Source organism: Nuphar pumila, chromosome 1 (genome assembly GCF_984573655.1).
Source record: "Nuphar pumila chromosome 1, dmNupPumi1.hap1.1, whole genome shotgun sequence".
Lineage (NCBI taxonomy): Eukaryota > Viridiplantae > Streptophyta > Magnoliopsida > Nymphaeales > Nymphaeaceae > Nuphar > Nuphar pumila.
The window spans coordinates 33,324,475-33,343,553 of record NC_143249.1 but is presented as its reverse complement, the minus strand read 5'-3'; the positions used below and the strand labels follow the sequence as shown (position 1 = coordinate 33,343,553).

Here is a 19,079-nt window from a genome sequence, read left to right as displayed (position 1 = left end):
GAGCCTCAAAAAGTTTATTAAGATTTTGGGACATTGGTTTTTCAAACCCTATAAAATCCTACCCATGTGTGAGAGTGGGACGATCCAAGAGTCAGTCCCTATAAAATCAAGCACCTAGATCACATGGTCAGAATTTAAAAGGAAAACAAAACCCCCCAGAAAATCCCCTTTTGCATATTTAATTCGGCAGGTTCCCATCTCTCTCTCTATATATACATATATATGTATGTATCAGTCCCGAGGCTACCAGAAGCTAAGGTTTTTGTCCTTTATTATTGGCTGCAAATGTTTTTTTTAACCGAGTTGCTACATGTGCTTCATCCTTTTGAAGTCACTTTAGCCACTAGGGTTAGTTTGTTACATGTGCCTCTTTTTTTCCAAAGCATGATATATTACAGCGCAAGCTACTGTGTTCCCTTCAGATCAATGCTCAGTTTATGTAGCGTGCCTATAAACGGCAGTTTTGTACTTTGTAGCTAACTTTGAGATGAGTTGACTCTGTAGTGGTATGGTATAAATTCATAAGACTTTGTAACTGATATCTCTTGGAAAATGGATACATAAAAGGGCTACTGTACATTTTTCTACTGCATGAATGTTGTCATTCTCTTTTAACTTAAACACACTTGTAAAATTATAATTACAGTTCAAGTTGGTTAAACTAAAATTTGATTTAAACAAATGTTTTCTTACCCTAGGTATCTAGGGATTCAGTACCCAATCAAGTTTAGCCAGTGTTCTATCCCATGCAGCAATCATGTTCTATCTCCTTGCACACCGTCTAGCTTCTCGTTTATGGTTCATACCATTATCTACAATAACAGTAAAAAATCTGTACTCTGTTCTCCAAGCACTAGAGGGTACTCAATTAAAGTCCTAATGTTAAGACCATTTAATGGTAAAGAGAAAAAGTTGATCTGAGTCTAGAATTATTTCAATTTGCAGATGCCGAAGAAGTTGCCTAGGATTAGTTACCTTTATTTGCAGAGGAAACAGAGGAAGTACCAGCAGGATTTTGTTGGTAACTAGGGACTAGGGAGCAATTCCTTGCTAGTTGCAGTTCATATGTGGTCCATTCCCTTATTCCTCTGTTTTCTACCTGCCCCTGACTACATTTCTTTCCTGTAACTTCGATATGTCTATTTGTGTTATTCTCATGCATCCTCCATTGTTTTCTCTAAATGTCACTGGTCTTGTTCTCAGGCTCATAGATTGCTTTAATGCAGTAATTATTTTTCTATCTGGCACTCATCTTAATTATTTTGTATTAAATTGCATGTAGATGGTTTTGTAAGCTATCAGTTTCTATGATCTGTTTGTTAATTTCATGATGGTTAGGTTAGGTTAGGTTGCTTATTGTAAATGACATTTTGACTCCGATTTGTCAAACAGAGCTATTTGAAATCCCTGAGGAAAAGCTTGATGCTGTAAAGAAGATATGCAGGTTTGAAGTCATTCCGTACTCACTGACGCTTGGCTATTCCTATTGGGGTGCTGGTCAGTCTAATATCTTTGAGACATTTGCCTTTTTGTGCCTGCTAAATTTGTTTGCTTAGTTGAATCCTTGATAATATATATTATCATGCCTAAAATGTAAGATGCATCCTTAGATTCTTGGCCTTACCTATGTATCTGCTGTTACCTACTTCTGCTACCACCTTGGATTATGACAAATATTACTTTATACACACCATATACTTTTGAATGACATGTTTTACTTGCCTCACTTGTCTATCTGGGAACTTTTCTCTATTGCTTCACTCTACACAAAACATTTTTGTTTCTCATTCACGTCTCTCTTCCTTTCTCCATCAGGAGCTTACATTATCTTATGTTGGTTGCTGAGAGTTATACTAGCATAAGGATCTGCCCAAAGTAATGCTGAAAAGGCTTGTTGTAACATGTATCAGAAGGGTGCTGGCTGAATTCATGGAGTTATATAACTTATGCTGATATGTTGATAACAGTCAGTAAACAAATCAGCAACTTGATCTTCTCCTTTAATGAAAACTTGCTGAATTTTCCTGTCTTCTACTTTTTCCCTTACACAGTGTTGATCTATCTTTACATGTTTCATCTTTCCATGAATGTACTGGATTTGTTGAGATGGCTACTGTGCTCTTATTACCACAATACAGTAAGGATCTGCAGAGAGGCTGATGTAGAGCAGGCAGATAATAGATGTCGAGTGCACAACACTTTTGCTGTGATTGCAGCCATGACACAATGCTCAACTTTTGTCGCGGTCCTTTGCCTTCTTTTCGATCAAGAAATAAGATTAAAACCCAAATAAACACTAACTTGTTACTAACCTTCTAGTATCGGGATCACCTGCCCAATCCACATCCAAATGAGCAACAATTAGTTGTAAAACATTCAAGCATCTTCCTGTAGATCTTCTGTATACAATACCATCGGTATGTGTACCTTTAATGTACCTCAGATTCCTTTTGGTAGGACCATCTTGGTGAGGAAGATATGTCCATGGGAGTGCTCCTTCATCTGATGGATCCTTCTCCTCCATCAAAACCTTCTTAATAAAGGTGCTAACATATCAGTCTTGGCTCTTTCTCAGGAAGGAAAAGTTCTTGGAATGTTATAAGGTTTTTAATAAATATCAGGAAGATAACATTTAGAAAGCGAATATATAAAGAGTAATTCAAAATGAATGTTTTGGCAAAAGTTTAAATAAATGATGGAAAGTTAAAATAAAAGAATGAAGAATTAGTAGAAACCCTATTTAGAACAATAGAAAAATAAAAAAGTTTGCTAATATTTTGATTATATCATGATATTTTCCTTTTTTAATCTTCTGTAATTATATTAAGATGATTTTAAAAGATAATCTTTATCTGTACAATGGATGAAATTGTTTTGATTCTACTTGACCCTCTAAAAAGCTTGTCAGTTAGTGTTTTTTTTTTTAAATGCAGACCATATACTGAAGTTGATATTGCCTCCAGGGTTAGAAGTTCCTTCTTCTTTTGAAACGATAGGTAATATTGGTCTCAAATACTAGTTTTTATTCTTCTTTTTAATTTGATTAGGATCTCATGAGTTCTGGCACTGTACTGAATTTCTATGAACAATTTATCATTTGTTTCAGGGCATATTGCGCATCTAAACATACCTGGTGAGCTTTCACATTTCAAAGAGGTCATTGCAAAAGTTATCTATGATGTATGTCCAAGTTTCGATCAAAGCTCTTGTGTTAGTTCTGTGTGGGAACTACTTTGTATTCTTATAAAGATTCATGGTTGCTATATTTTCTCCAATTAAGAAACACATGCATGCACATACACGTATGATGACAGTCACCTACTTGATATACACCTTTCCATTAATTTTTTTTCTTCAATCCTAATCTATGTCACACGGACTCTTTTAGCAGGGCACCACACCCGTGTCGCACCCTCACCCAGGCGGGTGCGACACTTGGACACAACTTCCTTTATGTTAGGTGAATTCAACCACACTGAGGTCCATTTCTATCCAAAAGTAGATTCACTTAACCCTAATCAAGTTCATTTTTATCTATATTATATATATAAATGCACACAAATACACATAGTGTTAACTTAAAACTGTTAAAAATTATATATATATATCCTCCCCGCACCCAAGTTTTTTTAAAGTGTCGCATCGCTGCACCCATACCCGCACCCGCACCCGCACCCGCACCCGCACCCGCACCTATGTGATATAGATCCTAATTGATTACCTTTTCATTATTGGACTCCAGCTTGAAGTTTCTTCATCCATCCATAGTGTTGTAGGATTAAACTCGCATTCACCGATCTATGAATTGTGTATACTTCTCCACTTATCAATGTAACTCTTTGTTGGTTCTGGAATGTGAAGCCCAGCCCCTTGGCTATTATCTGCATTGTGGCCATCATATTGCCGTGTTCATCCATTGTCCTCATAACCTTTGGGCTTCTATTTTGTTGTTTTCCTTGTCTGGTGTCAAACTTTTCTCATTGTGTTATTATATCTTACTCGACATATTTTTGTTTAACTAGCTACATGATTTTTTCTTGTGATGTACTTATTTTTCAAAATATTAGCTAAATTTATGCAAAAGGGAGAAAACATGGAAAAATTGATTTGGTTCCAATGTGTGGGGATGGTATCAGGATAGTCTTGTGATAACAAAGTGATACTGTTGTCATGCACTCAAATCTAGTGATACTTTGAAAAATTTGGGATTCTTGAGATATTATTCATTTGGAAATTCTCGGGAAAAGTATTGTAACAACTTTAACCTTAAATCCTGTTTACACTTTAATTAAATGCACTGTTGAACCCTTTACCTGGTGTTTGAGACTGAGTTTTGGGTTCCCTAAGAGGCAATTATCAGTTTTATTTTTCTTTCCCTCTCCCATCATTGTTTAATATGCTATAAATATCACGTGAACTTTTTAAGATTGGTGTAGTTGTGCCAAGTTGCAAGAGATCTAAGCTGAGTGGAGGCAAAGTTTCACTGAGATCAACCCATATCATCTATATTATGCTATAATGCTGGATCTATTGGAATTAGTTTCCATGGGCAGCTTTTCTCTTCATAATTTTGTGAAATGAGTGTTAATTCATTTCTTCTATTTATCTAGAATGAATTCTCGTGTTTCTCTAACAGAGTTTTGTAAGTTATATTCTAAAGACTCACATCAACATTTGTGCTCATCATCTTGCTGATCATATAGACATGTTGACAAACTGCGTTTGAGCCAGCAATAGAGAGGAGAGGCAAATCAAGGAGAAACACTGTTTCATAACTCCTAAGCTATGTCACGCGGATACGACTGAAGATATAGGGATACAGCCATTTTTATGAAGTTTTCAATGTAACTAGTATATAAGGGGATTCAAAACGGCAATCAAAATGGAGTATCCGTGTGACATAGCTCCTAAAATTCGCAACAGGGAGGATTGGCTCTATGGAATTTTATATACTAAATCGATATAAATTTGCCACTGTTAAGAACTAAAACTCAATAGTGCTTTGTTATTTGTGTTGGTGCTTGTCTTTTGCATTTGCCTTTGGATAAAACCTTTGTTTGATCCTGCTATGCGAAGTGAAAGTGAAACTCCTAATAATTTAGGTAGACTGTAAGAAACGGTACTTGATTTAGGTAAGGGTGTTTGTGGTAAATATTACTTATAGTTTTTTATGGTTCAGGCCTTGATAATTGCACACATGCGTACAAACACTTGGATTTGTGTACATCTTTATGTATTCGCTAATGAATATCAATCCAATAAAGCAGCCGTCATTAAATAATGTTTTTTCAATAAAAAAAGACTGTAATTTACCTGAAGTGGTCAAAGAATCACAAGAAGATAACATCCCATTGAGAGATTCATCTTATCTGAGATTTTTACTCATGAATTTCATATATTCTTGCAGGAAATTGGCAAAATTAAAGAGCCTGCAAAATTTTAAGAAGCAATAAAGAATCCAAGGTGGATTGAAGTAATGACTGAAGATATTACACATTAATAAGACTTAAGATATAGCGGAGACTGGAGAGACCAAGAAATATGAATGTTTTAGAAAGCATATGGGTATATAAAGTAAAGCTATGTCACATAGGTGCGGGTACGGGTGCAGATGTGGCGATGCGGCACTTTAAAAAAACTTGGGTGTGGGGGTGCAGGGAGGGTACAACAGTTTTAAGTTAACACTACGTGTATGTGTGTGCATTTATGTATTTATATATATAATATAGATAAAAATGGACTTGATTAGGGTTAATTGAATCTACGTTTGGACAGAAATGGACCTCAGTGTGGTTGACTTCACCTAACACAAATGAAGCCGTTTCCAAGTGTCGCACCCTCCTGGGTGCGGGTGCGGTGCCCTGTTAGAAGAGTCCGTGTGACATAGAAGTAAAGTATACATTAGATGAAACCGTTGAACAGTTCAAAGCATGGTTCATTACAAAAAATTGTAATCAGCAATATAGGATGAATTACAAAGAAACATTTAACCGTGGCAAAGGTAGTTACAGTGCATGTGGTGCTCTCCTTGGCTGTTTATGGTATGGATAATTGTTATAGTAGTTGGATGTTAATAATTCATCATGGAGAATTAAAGGAAAGAGTGACTTTTGAGTTTGGCTGTTGGTTACTGAATTCATGCATTATTGGTTTTTATCTGTTATTTATCTCATTTTGCTGCTGGAGATAAAAGTTATGCAGTAACTGTCTGGATTTCTGTTGTCCTTTAACACATCTACTGCATGCTTGTGTAGGATATCAATGTGTTTTCAACATTTGCTGCTGTGAATCCCTAATCATGAATTCTGTTTCTAACCGTATTAGATTTTGTTATAAAATCTCAGCCGTTTGTTATAATCTTTTTCAACTGTCTAAGTAATTCTTGTTTGTGTAAATGAATTCTGTCTTTATCCCTCTCCATTTCTATCTATCTATCTATCTATCTATCTATTTATTTATCTATTTATGTTCTATGGGTTCTTAGTGGAGCTTGTTTTGATTTGATTTTTTGTCCTTTTAAGCAGAAAAACCAGCCAAGAATCAAAACTGTTGTTAATAAAGTTGGAACAATTACAAATGAGTTTAGAGTTCCAAAGTTTGAAATTTTAGCCGGAACTGATAATTTAGTTACAGAAATAAAGCAGTATGGGGCCAGATTCAAGCTTGACTATGGCTCAGTGTATTGGAACTCAAGGCTGGAGCATGAGCATGTACGGCTGGTTTCAAAATTTTGTCCTGGGGAGACCGTCTGTGATATGTTTGCTGGAGTTGGACCTTTTGCCATCCCAGCTGCCCAAAAAGGATGCCTTGTATATGCCAACGACTTAAACCCAACCAGTGTAAATTATCTGCAAACAAATGTGGTTCTCAACAAAGTGAGCTCAAATATCCATGTGTATAACATGGATGCCAGAAGTTTCATGCGCCATTTAATGACTTCAACTTACAGAGACAATGCAGACCAGGATGCTACTTCAATTAATGCTGATGAAGAAAATGTCCGGGAATGCAGTGGAGCAGAATACCCTGAACATGAAGGTGAAGCACATTATCTGATCAAGGTTTAGTTATTCTATTGGGGATTGTTCAGGAGCAGATGTTCTTACTACTTTCTACTTCTGTGTCAGGAAATGTGAAAGAAGTTTCTCCAAATGACTTTTATGCAGGTGATAAAATTAACTTGGATGGGAGCTTCCCAAAATCCGGTAAGTTGCAAGTTTTCTCAAAAAACTGTGATAAGGCTTGCATTTGTATAAACTGAGGAATTCAAGTGGCACCTTTGGCTTGGTCACATTTGTTTGCCAGTTAACACTTGGTGTTAGTATACTTTCTGTGGTTCCCATCTGATAATCCGACCAGAAAACAGTGTTAATTGTTAAATGAGAAGATTTATTAGGGTTTGAATTTTGAAATATCCTTTGATCAAACTTGACCTTGTCTACTTGTCACCCTTTTTGTTGCTTGTGTTTTCTCTTTAACAGAAGATTCAGACGTGAGTGTTGCTGTTGCAACAAGAAAGAAGAGAAGAAGAGAAGCTCCTACGAAAAAGATTGAAGGATTTGAACATTCTATTTCTAAACCCTGGGAGCATATCGATCATGTCATAATGAACTTACCTGCCTCTGCTCTCCAATTTCTAGGTAAGGATCACTTTCATTGGATAGTATTATTCTTCTGATGTAATCATGCTATCTCATGATTTGGACTCTTCTAGGCTATTGCTACTGTCATTAGCTATGTTCATGTCTACAAACTTGTATTTTTTTTCATGATCTGTAGGGAATACTGTTTATTGTGTTACAAGCCTCAAGCTTGCAACCTTATAGGTGGAATTAGAAGGAAATGACGGAGAATTGAATAAGGAGAGGTTGGATGGCTAGGATTGAGGAATATTTTAGATGGAATAAGATGGACTACTATGATGGAGTGGTGAGCATGAGATGATCTCTAGATCTTAGATAGATCTAAGCCCTAGAGGCTCTCTAACACTAAGTTAGAGCCAAACCTACACTAGAGGACTAGGGTAGTCCAAGAGAACTCAAGAAGAGTGCTGAATTCATTAATTATCTAAAAGATTGTAAAATGGAGGCTAGAGGTCTTATTTATAGACTTTCTAAGCCCAAGCTTCCTCTAGAAGCTATACAAGACATTTCTACTACAAGTCTTCTCTAGGAAGCTTCTCAAAAGACCAAAATACCCTTGTTTCCCTTTGACACCCTCCACATGGATTATGGATCCTAATACTAGGATATCCCAAACCCAAGACCCAATTACAAGATCATTAAGCCAACTTACAAGCTAAGTGGACCAAAATACATATCCCATGCCCAATTATAAGTAGTCTGATCCTATGTCACAGGGACTCGGCATAGAGGCCTGCGTCGACGCGACGCGGGTGTGGGTTCCGCACCCGGTGCAGTCAATGTGACCCAGGGTGCGGTCAACCCACACCCAGGGTTATTTTTGTCCAAAATAGTTACACTAAAATAAAAATTAAATTATTTAAAGTTTTGTCCCGTATACAAAGCTTTGAAAGTTTGAAAAGTTGTGCATTAAATGTTTTGAGCCACGTACATTCTTTTACTATTTTTTAAAAGGTTTTGTCATAAAAAGTTGAGCCATTACATTCTTTTATACTTTTTATAGTGCTTTGTCATAAATGCATTAATAGAAAAAGTGAAAACTTCATTTGATTGAATTTCTATATTAAATGGGGAGAACCGAGTAGGTTGGATTCTGTATTAAATGTACTTTTGTATTAAATGGAGAGAACCGAGTAGGTCAAACTTTTGTATTAAATGCATTAATAAAAAAAGTGAAAACTGCATTGGAATGAACTTTTGTATTAAATGTATATAAATCCAAATCTGATTAAGCAATACCCGATTAAAAATTTGATTAAGCAATACTTCTAAATTTTTGACTGTTTCTGGTGAAAAACAGATTTTTTTATTGAGAGCTTTTTTATGGATAAGTTATATATATATATATATATATATATATATATATATATATACCCTCCCGCACCCAAGTTTTTTTAAAGTGCTGCATCGCCGCACCCGCACCTATGTGACATAGGTCTGATCCAACTGGATCTAGCCCAAGCCATGGGGCTTCTAACATATTGCAACTGAAGAACCTGATAATTAAATCAATGGTAATGCATATGAACTTTTAGCTTCAGGTATATGCTTTTTCTTTAACTACAATTTTACAACTTTTATTTTTGTGCCACTTTACTAGATTTGAGTTTTAGAGTTGCATTCTGTAGCTTACAAAGATGAAATGGCTGGATTTTTCTGATGTTTTTTTGGCAATATCATGTTTTCAGATTTGCAATTTTTTTTTTCTGGTGTATTTGCATTTTGCTGGCATAGATCTATATTTGCATGTTCCATTATGCCATGCAACTCTGTCACTCTTTAAGATTTCTATGCATTATGTTGTTTACATTGTCATCCTTCTGTTTTCTTCTATATTCAAGTCAACATTGCATATCGTTTATATACTCTGGTTAATATTGTCTGGCACCATGCTCCTGTGCATGAAATTCTGCTTTCCATGTGCCTCAAGTAGATGTCTTCAAAGGGCTCTTCCAAAGGAGATACTGGACTGGACCATTGCCTTGGATTCATTGTTATTGTTTCATGCATTCAAGTGAAACTGAAGAATCAATTGTTGCTGTAAGTAAGAACCTGATTTTTTTTTTCAAACATGATAGCCATTTTTTTTCTATTGCTGGTATTCTCAAGTGCCCGAGTTTCGTGTGTGTATTGTTGGAGTCTTTTGCCTTTGGCTTGATTTTCTTCAATTGAAAAGAATAAAAGAGTTTGTAAAACCCATATTATTGTAATTCAAAGCAGTTGTGATAGAAGAAACTATCTGATTTTTATTATTTGGAATTACGTGTCACATCGGTTCTTCAATGTTGCACACATATAAAAGAACTTCAATGTTGTGTCCATATAAGAGATACGTCTGGCACTTTAGTTCCCTAACACTTGGATTGTTTTCAGAAATAGCCAAGGCAGAGAAAGGTCAATATACTGGATTTTTGTAGTATTTTTTTTCTTCTATTGTGTATTTCTTCCATAAGTCCTTGTTAGATGTTTTAACTAGTAACTTAATTTTGTTAAAAATCAACATATTGATTTTTTTCATATAACTGGCTATCCTTGATATGGAAGGTTTTGATCTGGTTGATCACTTAAGAATTAGATGTTAAAAATTAAGAACAAGTGTAACTTAATAGTTAACCTATTCATTCCTAGTTGGTCAACCTAGTAATGTCCGAGTAGGTGTAGACCTGCACTAGGTTGACTAGGTCCTAGTTGACCAACTAGGTGCAACTTTCACTACCATGAACTGAGTTGCTCTTGATGTAGGGAATAAGAATGAAACTATGCGTGCATTTTCTATGCATGTACTAAAATGAAAATAAATATTGAACATAGATGGGTAAGCATAGCTAAACCTATGGGGTATATACTGAACTCAACCTAGTAAAGAAAAGGTTAAAGAAAATGAGCTTAGCAATACAAAACATAAAAAGAATCAATGCAGAAAGGTCATACCAACTGAAAATGATACCTCTCTTATAATGGAAAAGCATCAAGGTAATCTGCTGAGACTCGGAGAAATTTTCTCTTTTGTGTGTAAACCAAGATCGGCATGTTAAATTAATTTTGGCACCTTTGATACTAAAAGAAAACTTTAAAATTTTCAATGAAAAATTTCACCAGTTGCCAACCATGCTCTGAGAAACTTGATCTTTGTGGACATGTACCAACTAGACAAAGTGTAATCTTTTCCATTTACTTGTTGTACAAACTTAATAAATTAATTTAAGTTGCTTTAAGATTTTATAAATTTGCTTAAAGAATTTCTTGACCTGGATGCTTGTTTGAGTTTTCTTAATAAAGTAATGGCCAAGTTTGTGATTTTCATCAGGCATAACAAAATTTCATACCAAGAACTTCATTGAATTGGGTTGATAGTATTAATCTTGAAATGAGGTGATTATATCTTGAAATGTTGGCTTTCTTATTTGCATTGTACCAGCTACAGTTAAGAGTATGAATGTAAGATTTTGTCTCCAGAAGTATCGTTGATGCAAAAGAAGGGAGAGACAGTGAGAGAGGAGGGGACGACTGCAATAGAAGATTCAATCCCACTTACTGGGGATCGTACCCTATATTCAACATATATATGTATTACAAACTGGATCGGGTTTGGATATTACATAACATTACATCTGTTCCAGACCCGAATACAAATACAAAGTATTACACAGATTCATGTTTCCGGGTCCAGATCCAAACCCGTAACCCGAATAAACCAGTCTCAATACCCTCCCTCAAGTTGTGCATGGTCGTGCACCATGGACAACTTGCTTTTCAAGAACCAAAATCGTATGCTGGTAAGACCTTTAGTAAACAAATCTGCTACTTGATCCACCGTTCGAATGTAGGCTGATTCAACTTCTCTTTCTTCTACCTTTTGCCGAATAAAATGTTGATCAATCTCTATATGTTTTGTATGGCTATGATGAATGGGATTGAAAGTAATCTGGATAGCACTTTGATCATCACATAGGAGAGTAGTGGGTAGAATAGTTTCTCCCATTTTCATCAAAAAAAGTCTCAGCCATGTAACCTCTGTTGTGGCTGCTGCCATAGATCGATACTCTGCCTCAGTACTAGATCGTGCAATTGCACGTTGCTTCTTGCTACTCCATGCTACTAAGTTCCCATCAATAAAAACACAATACCCAAAAACTGACCTTCTGTCATCCAGATCTACAACCCAATCAGCATCTGCATATACAACTAGTCGATGTTGCTCCCCTTTGGTCTTAGTTTGATGATAGATTAAGCCATCCCCAAGAGTACCCTTTAAGTATCGAAGGATTCTCTTGACGGCATTCATATGCTCTGTGCGTGGATCATGCATGAACTGTGAGACTTGATTCACTGCATATACAATGTCTGGTCTTGTGAAAGTGAGATATTGAAGCATACCCACAAGGCTGCGATATTGTCGGGGTTCTCCATATACCTCCCCATCCTGAGCACTGAGCTTATGATTCAACACACTGGGAGTGGATAGGGGCTTTGCAATCCTTCATGCCTGCCTTATTTATTAAATCCAGGGTATATTTGTGTTGAGTTAGTGAAAGAGAACTATCCCGCCAATCTACCTCAACCCCTAAGAAATAACGCAGAATCCCCAAATCTTTCATTTTAAACTTTCGACTTAGGAGAGCTTTTGTAACTTCTATATGTTCATCAGAGTTCCCAGTAATGATAATATCATCCACATAGATGAGAAGTAATGTACTAACCTGACGATCCCGAAAAATAAATAGAGAATGATCGAGGTGAGACCGAATGAACCCATGCCGTTGAACTTCAACATAGAAGCTATCAAACCAAGAATGGGAGGCCTGCTTTAGCCCATAGATGGCTCTTCGTAATTTACAAACATGGGTGTTGGGGCTGTGTTCTGCATAACCGGGGTGTTGCTCTATATACACTTCTTCTTTCAGACTACCATGCAAAAATGCATTTTTGACATCAAGCTGACTGAGAGTCCATCCATACTGGACCGACAAAGATAAAACTAATCGAATGGTTCCCATTTTAATAACAGGACTAAAGGTCTCATCATAGTCTTGTCTGTATTCTTGAGTGAAGCCTTTGGCTACAAGTCTCGCTTTGTAGCGTTCAATGGATCCATCAGGTTTATACTTGATCTTATAGACCCATTTAGAACCTACAACATTTTTGTCTGAGGGCCTAGGAACAATTTGCCAAGTTCCACATTCATGCAAAGCTTCCATCTCTTCATTCATAGCCTCAACCCACTTAGTTGACATGTATGCCTGCGCGAAATTGATGGGTTCATCCTGCTTTTCAATCTGTGAAACGAATAACTGTAGATCCGTGGAGAAGTTGTTATAACTAACCCATCGCTCAATAGGATGCCCGATTCTTCCTGTTCTCCTGGGTTGCACATCGATGTGTTGAGCACTATTCTTGTGGCGTCGTTCATAGACGACTCCTTTGAATTTTGCGGCATCTGAAGTAAGCATGACAGGAACCTGCATATTTCTCAGCCCTTTCGGCTGAGGTTCTACATTGGTCTCACTCCATTCAACGGGTGGTGTATGGCATGAGGTGACATCATGTGTCCCTGTGTCCAACTGATTAAGTAACTCAGCGGCAAGCCATGGCTGATACCACTCGACATCCCTGTTGTGTCTATCTATATTCCTCGAGTTCTCAACAGTGTTTTCATCAAAAGTAATATTTCATGAGACTCTAATGCAATGAGTGGTGGAGTCATAGCATCGATACCATTTGTACTGATCAGCATATTCAACAAACTTGCACCTGCATGCCTTGTCCTGGAACTTGTCACGTTGAGAGCTATCAATATGAACATAACATATGCAACCAAACACTCATAATTCATTGTAATCAGGCTGAACCTTGAAAAGTGCGAAATAAGGAGATTGATTCTCTAGCAATCTCATGGGTAGACGATTTATGATATACATAGCAAAATGGAAGGCTTCCGTCCATAAACTCATGGGAATGTGAGTGTCATGTAACATGCTCAAGGCACTTTCCACAATGTGTCAATGTTTTCTTTCCGCCACACCATTTTGTTGTGGTGTATGTGGGCAAGATATACGATGACTTATTCCATTATCTTGGAGAAAACCAGTAAATTCCTTTGATAAATACTCGCCCCCCCATCACATTGGAAATGTTGAATTTTGGACAAGAATTGATTATAGACTAGGGCGTAAAACGAGTGAAAGAGCTTGAACACCTCAAATTTATGTTTCATAAAATAAATCCAAGTGTATATGGAATAACTATCAATGAAGATAACGTAATAGCGACTACCAGATAAGGAAGATTGTGGGGCAGGTCCCCAAACATCAGAATAGACAATTTCAAATGGCGTAGTTCTCTGATTTATTAAACTAAAAGGAAGAACATGACTCTTACATGATTGACAGCTGGAACAAAGAGAAGTCTCAGACTCAACACTCAAACTAGACCGTGGAACAAGTCCACTTGACACAAGTTTCTCAATGAATGATTTATTACAATGACCCAAACGACGATGCCAAATCTCTGGCTTATTACACTGAGCTAAACTAAAACAATCTTTGAAGGACACTGGATGGTCTGACTGACTGGCCGACGAACTCGATGAAGCACCACGAAGAGAAAGAGAAGATTCCTTGAGGACATACATATTTCCCTGTCGTTCTCCTTCAACGAGCGTCTTCTTCGTGAGAAGATCCTTGACACGTACAGAAGAAAATGGGTAAATTCGACGAAAGAATTAGTATCATCAACAAGTTTAGAGACAAAAACAATATTTTTGACAATACTGGGAGAATGATAGACATTAGATAAATTTAACGAAGAATTAAGAAGTGGAAGATCAACATTTTTAATGTGAGATATAGAGTGAAGAGTACCATCTCCAGTTTTAATACGAAATTTTTCATGATAAGGAATGGGTTTCAAAATCTTACCGACATCACCTGTTACATGTGCCGCAGCCCTGGAATCAATGTACCAAGTTCTTTGTTCATTCTGCTTGAAGCTTATCTCTGAGAGAGTAGATATCAGAAGATTCTTCATATTATCCTTTTCATCGTCCTTCGAGTCTCCTCCTATTCTTCCTTTGTGGGAGGATCCTGCACCATTAAATTTGCTTTTGTTCTGTGGGTTGTGCGAGCAATTAGCTTTGATGTGCCCCCTTTTATTGCATTGAAAACATGTTGGTATATTCCTGGAGCTCTGGTTTCCTGAGAAGGAATTGAGTGACATATTGGGCGTGGGTAAACAACCCACGACCTCCTTGACTGTTCCTTCCTTGGCCGCGTCCACCTCGAAAGCCTCCACGTCCTCTTCCTGACATCATCCCTGTAACCAATACATCATGATTACTGGAATTGATGGCCATTTCCTCTCCTCTAATGGTAATTTCGTACTGTAGTAACTTCGCGCGAAGATCTTCAAAACTTGGCAATGAAGGAAGACATAGAAGGGAAGTGACCAACATGTGATAATTGAAGCCAAGTCCATTCAGTGTCTGTTGAACCTTTTCTTTGTCAGTAATTTCACAACCCACCATGGTCAGTTGATTGGTGAGGATCTTGACTTTGTTCATGTACTCTGTAACACATCGACAGGACCGTTCATGTACTCTGTAACACATCGCTCTTCCTGCACCACAAACTCTGGAGGTGCATGAACGGTCCCGTCGATGTGTCCTGAGAGATCCAAACTTCTGATAAAGGGCAAAATTTGCCTCTTCCAGGTCAAGTAATTCGAATTGTTCAGTTTTTCAGAGATGAGTTGACCAAGGAAACTTGACGGTAGAGAAGGAGAATCCATGACAAAATAATATGAACAGGATGAATAAGGGAAAGCGTCAAGTACAAGAGCAGCAATACAAGGCAACAACCAATACAACAATAATAGAAATTTCAACGTAGCAGAAATTCCAACAATCAAAGTTTTTTTTTTTTTTGAGATTAGTTAGTCGTAGATGATCGAATATTCCCAACTGTGCTGGTGCTGCCTAGTATTCAGCAAAGGGCAATCAAGATAGCAGTCTGATTAAAAAAAAATATTAAATCTAACGTGCTGCTGACGTCAATGTTGGTAACGAACAAAGAAACATATCTTAACTGATGGAGCGTGAACATATTACAATCTGTTTCACGCGTGCTCAAACCGTGACAGAGAAAAGGACCAAAGACTGATTTACGATAAAATATATATCTATATTCGTGAGATGAATAATCAGATCTCGTGTTTGAGAAAGTAACGCAGATCTGGGAAAAACAATCAGATTTCGTATTTGATGAAATAATCAGGTCAGATCTGAAAACAGAAATCGAAGTGGGAAATCTGGAAACAAAGGAACAGGTGATGACACAGATCTGAAATCGAAAACAGATCTGCGTATGGAATTAGGTATGAAAACAAAGAAGAAGATGATGACATAGATCTGAAATCGAAAACAGATCTGAAAGATGGGGTAAAGATGCAAACAGAAATCTATCTTGAAAAAAAAAATGATAAGAATGAGACTCACGATGAGAGACAATAGAAGAAGTTGGAATGAAGGGCAGAATCATGTTAACCTGGAGCTTGAAGACCGATCTCTCGAGACACGTTCTGGGATCAACTTCACGCCCTTGAACAGAGATCAGACGAAGCCCCGCTCTGATACCATGTAAGATTTTGTCTCCAGAAGTATCGTTGATGCAGAAGAAGGGAGAGACGGTGAGAGAGGAGGGGACGGCTGCAATAGAAGATTCAATCCCACTTACTGGGGATCGTACCCTATATTCAACATATATATGTATTACAAACTGGATCGGGTCTGGATATTACATAACATTACATCTGTTCCAGACCCGAATACGAATACAAAGTATTACACAAATTCATGTTTCCGGGTCCAGATCCAAACCCGTAACCCGAATAAACCAGTCTCAATAATGAATACATAAAAATGTTATAAATTTTGCAGTCACATTAATTGATTTTAAGTGATAATTTATTTTAGTAGACAGTAAGTTGTATATTGCAGTTATTCAGCTGCTTGAATTTTTGTTGGTCATATATAGGGGTGGCCAACAGTTGGATTGGCTTGGCTTGGCTTGGCCCAGTCAAAGTGGTCCATCCATTTGGGCGGAGCCAGGCCACAATTCAGTTTGAGCCAAGACTGAGTTTCAAAACCCTAGCTCAGGCAAGCTTCTCCACAGGAAGCCCACAGATTGCTCACCTATTTTCAATGGAGAGTCTAGGGCCAACCTGGATTTGGTCTATAATTTTGATTGGGCCGCTCAGCCTGTTGATGGGCCACAGGCCGGTTAAAGCTTGTGGTCCTTGGATGGACCAGTTCATGGTCTAGGCTGGGCTGGGTCACAAAAGACTTGGGGCCTGGCTGCACAAACAGGCCAGGCTACAGGTTACCCACCCCAGTACCAAACCTAATCATGAATTTATTGTAGGCTTATTTGTGATCTTGTGAGAGTTTGTTTATTCTGCCTACAACTATCTTGAAAAGAATATCAATATTTTGCAAATTATTCAATTCAATTATATGCAGATATTTACCTCTTTCTTTCACAAGTATCTCATTATGTTTTTTGTTAATTTACATCTAGGAGGCTGATGCTATTTTGAAAGCTCAGATACAAGATCCAATCATTCATAGGGTTAGGGATGTCGCTCCAAATAAGGTATGCCAATGTTTTTGCGTGAAATTTAGATAGTGTATCATTGCCAAGAATCTGTCACATAGGTGCGGGTGCGGGTGCGGCGATGCGGCACTTTAAAAAAACTTGGGTGTGGGAGGGTATATATAATTATATATATTTATAATTTTTAACAGTTAACAGCAGTAACACTAATTTTTAACAGTTTTTTTTTCGAGTCCAGATTTGGACATTTATGACCACCCGCACCCGAGTCGCATCGCGCCGACGCTGGTGTGGCACCCTGTTGGCCGAATCCCTGTGACAGCCACGAATTATATTTTTTAAGTTCTTCTTAAGCATAAACCTGAGCTTGGAACTTCGGTTCTGGTCGATTGTCATTTGTCAAGAACTATCAATAGGTGCACCATTCATATTTCACAACCCGTTTGCAACATACATTCTTTTGCAAAGCAACTTTTTTGTACCCTCATGCCACTGGTACTGCATATTTGTGCCTTTTCAATAAGGTGGATGCGGAACCTGCTAAAATTCAAGCACTAACAAAAAAGTTTCTTGACAACACTCTTAAAATAGTCTTGATGAATAAATCTATAATACCTGAAGAATGTGTGCTTCAATGCATCCTATCTTTCATGTATTTCTGCTGACAAGGTCAATGAGTACTTTACTACTGGATTTACTAAATAAAATTTTACAAAATATGGGAAGCCAGTGAAAAATTAAGTTGAGTGGCTTTACTGATTTTCATTCAGTGTGAAATAGAAGATTGATTTTTTATACAAGCTTTGCAATAACGGAGGCTTCTGCCTTCTTTTTTCCTATGTATCCCAAGCATCAATGTGTTTTCTAATTTGCTTGTTGTATGTGGAAGCTGTAGCGCTTCGGCACTTTTCAGTTTGTCATCAATAAGACATTGATTTCACCAAGGAATTTAAGGCTATCATTCTGCACTGCCATCTGCTTAGTTTGCATCTTTTTTTCCGCAGGAGATGATTTGTCTAAGTTTTAGGTTGCCTGCAGAAACATGTTTCCAGGAGGATGAGACTGACAAACTTGTTTGAAATGTTTGTAGAGGAGCTTTATAATTAATTTTTCAGTCACTGTAAGTTCCAAGAGTGGCAGGAATTTTAAAAGTTTCAGTTACACCTTGTGGCTATGTTGGGAGAACAAATCCATTCTTCTTAGTTGCATTCAAAGCGGAATCATGTTGACATTTTATTGTATTTTAACAATTTGATGCTAGATTAATCAGCTAAATCTTACTACATGGTAGAGAAGTGACGGGCTTACAAACAGCCAGAATATAACAAGAAGATGTCAATCACCATGATCTTATGCTGCCAATTTTACAAAATCTGGTATTTTTTCATTCATCTGAAAGGGTGAAGAACATTTTTGTTGGGAAAACTTTTAACATTTTTGGTTAGTTTCTGGCATAAGTTACTGTCTAATAGACATGGTAAATTACACAGATTACAAGGCAGGCAGTCACCCCATTAACCTATGTCTAAGAGATATGGAGTTTGACCCGATACACGAGTTCAAATTTGTTTTGGAAAAACAGGTTAAGGCCACATGATTTTTTAATTTTCATCGATAAATTTTTATATTTTAATATATATATATATTTTTTGGTTAAAATATATAAAAACATATTAATGTAATATTTAAAATGTTAAAATAATGTTCATACGTGTCAAAGTTATATGTCACTGTGATAGCATATTCAACTCGTGTTATGAACGTGGCCCTACGGTGATATAGTTATTAACATAATGACATAGTTGCATCATAAAACCTAGTCCAATCA

At 37.1% G+C, this 19,079-nt stretch overlaps 1 protein-coding gene across 3 annotated transcripts in view; it reads left to right on the top strand.

Annotated features, from left to right (window-relative positions):
• LOC149848628 (S-adenosyl-L-methionine-dependent methyltransferases superfamily protein) overlaps positions 1 to 18,425 on the top strand; it is a 73,038-nt gene extending 54,613 nt beyond the window's left edge. The window contains exons 4-12 of one of the 3 annotated variants that reach the window (XR_016430321.1): positions 1,393 to 1,497; positions 2,934 to 2,996; positions 3,107 to 3,180; positions 6,525 to 7,038; positions 7,128 to 7,205; positions 7,482 to 7,640; positions 9,574 to 9,687; positions 17,216 to 17,290; positions 18,256 to 18,314. Coding sequence is in view for 2 of the 3 variants with exons in the window: in XM_089996591.1 (XP_089852717.1) it covers positions 1,393 to 1,497; positions 2,934 to 2,996; positions 3,107 to 3,180; positions 6,525 to 7,038; positions 7,128 to 7,205; positions 7,482 to 7,640; positions 9,574 to 9,683; positions 17,216 to 17,290; positions 18,256 to 18,330 (1,253 nt within the window). In the remaining variant the exon portion in view is untranslated. Of the gene's footprint in view, positions 1 to 1,392; positions 1,498 to 2,933; positions 2,997 to 3,106; positions 3,181 to 6,524; positions 7,039 to 7,127; positions 7,206 to 7,481; positions 7,641 to 9,573; positions 9,688 to 17,215; positions 17,291 to 18,255 lie in introns of all 3 variants that reach the window. The other 2 variants (XM_089996599.1, XM_089996591.1) reach the window with 2 other exon arrangements.
• The last annotated feature ends 654 nt before the right edge of the window (positions 18,426 to 19,079 follow it).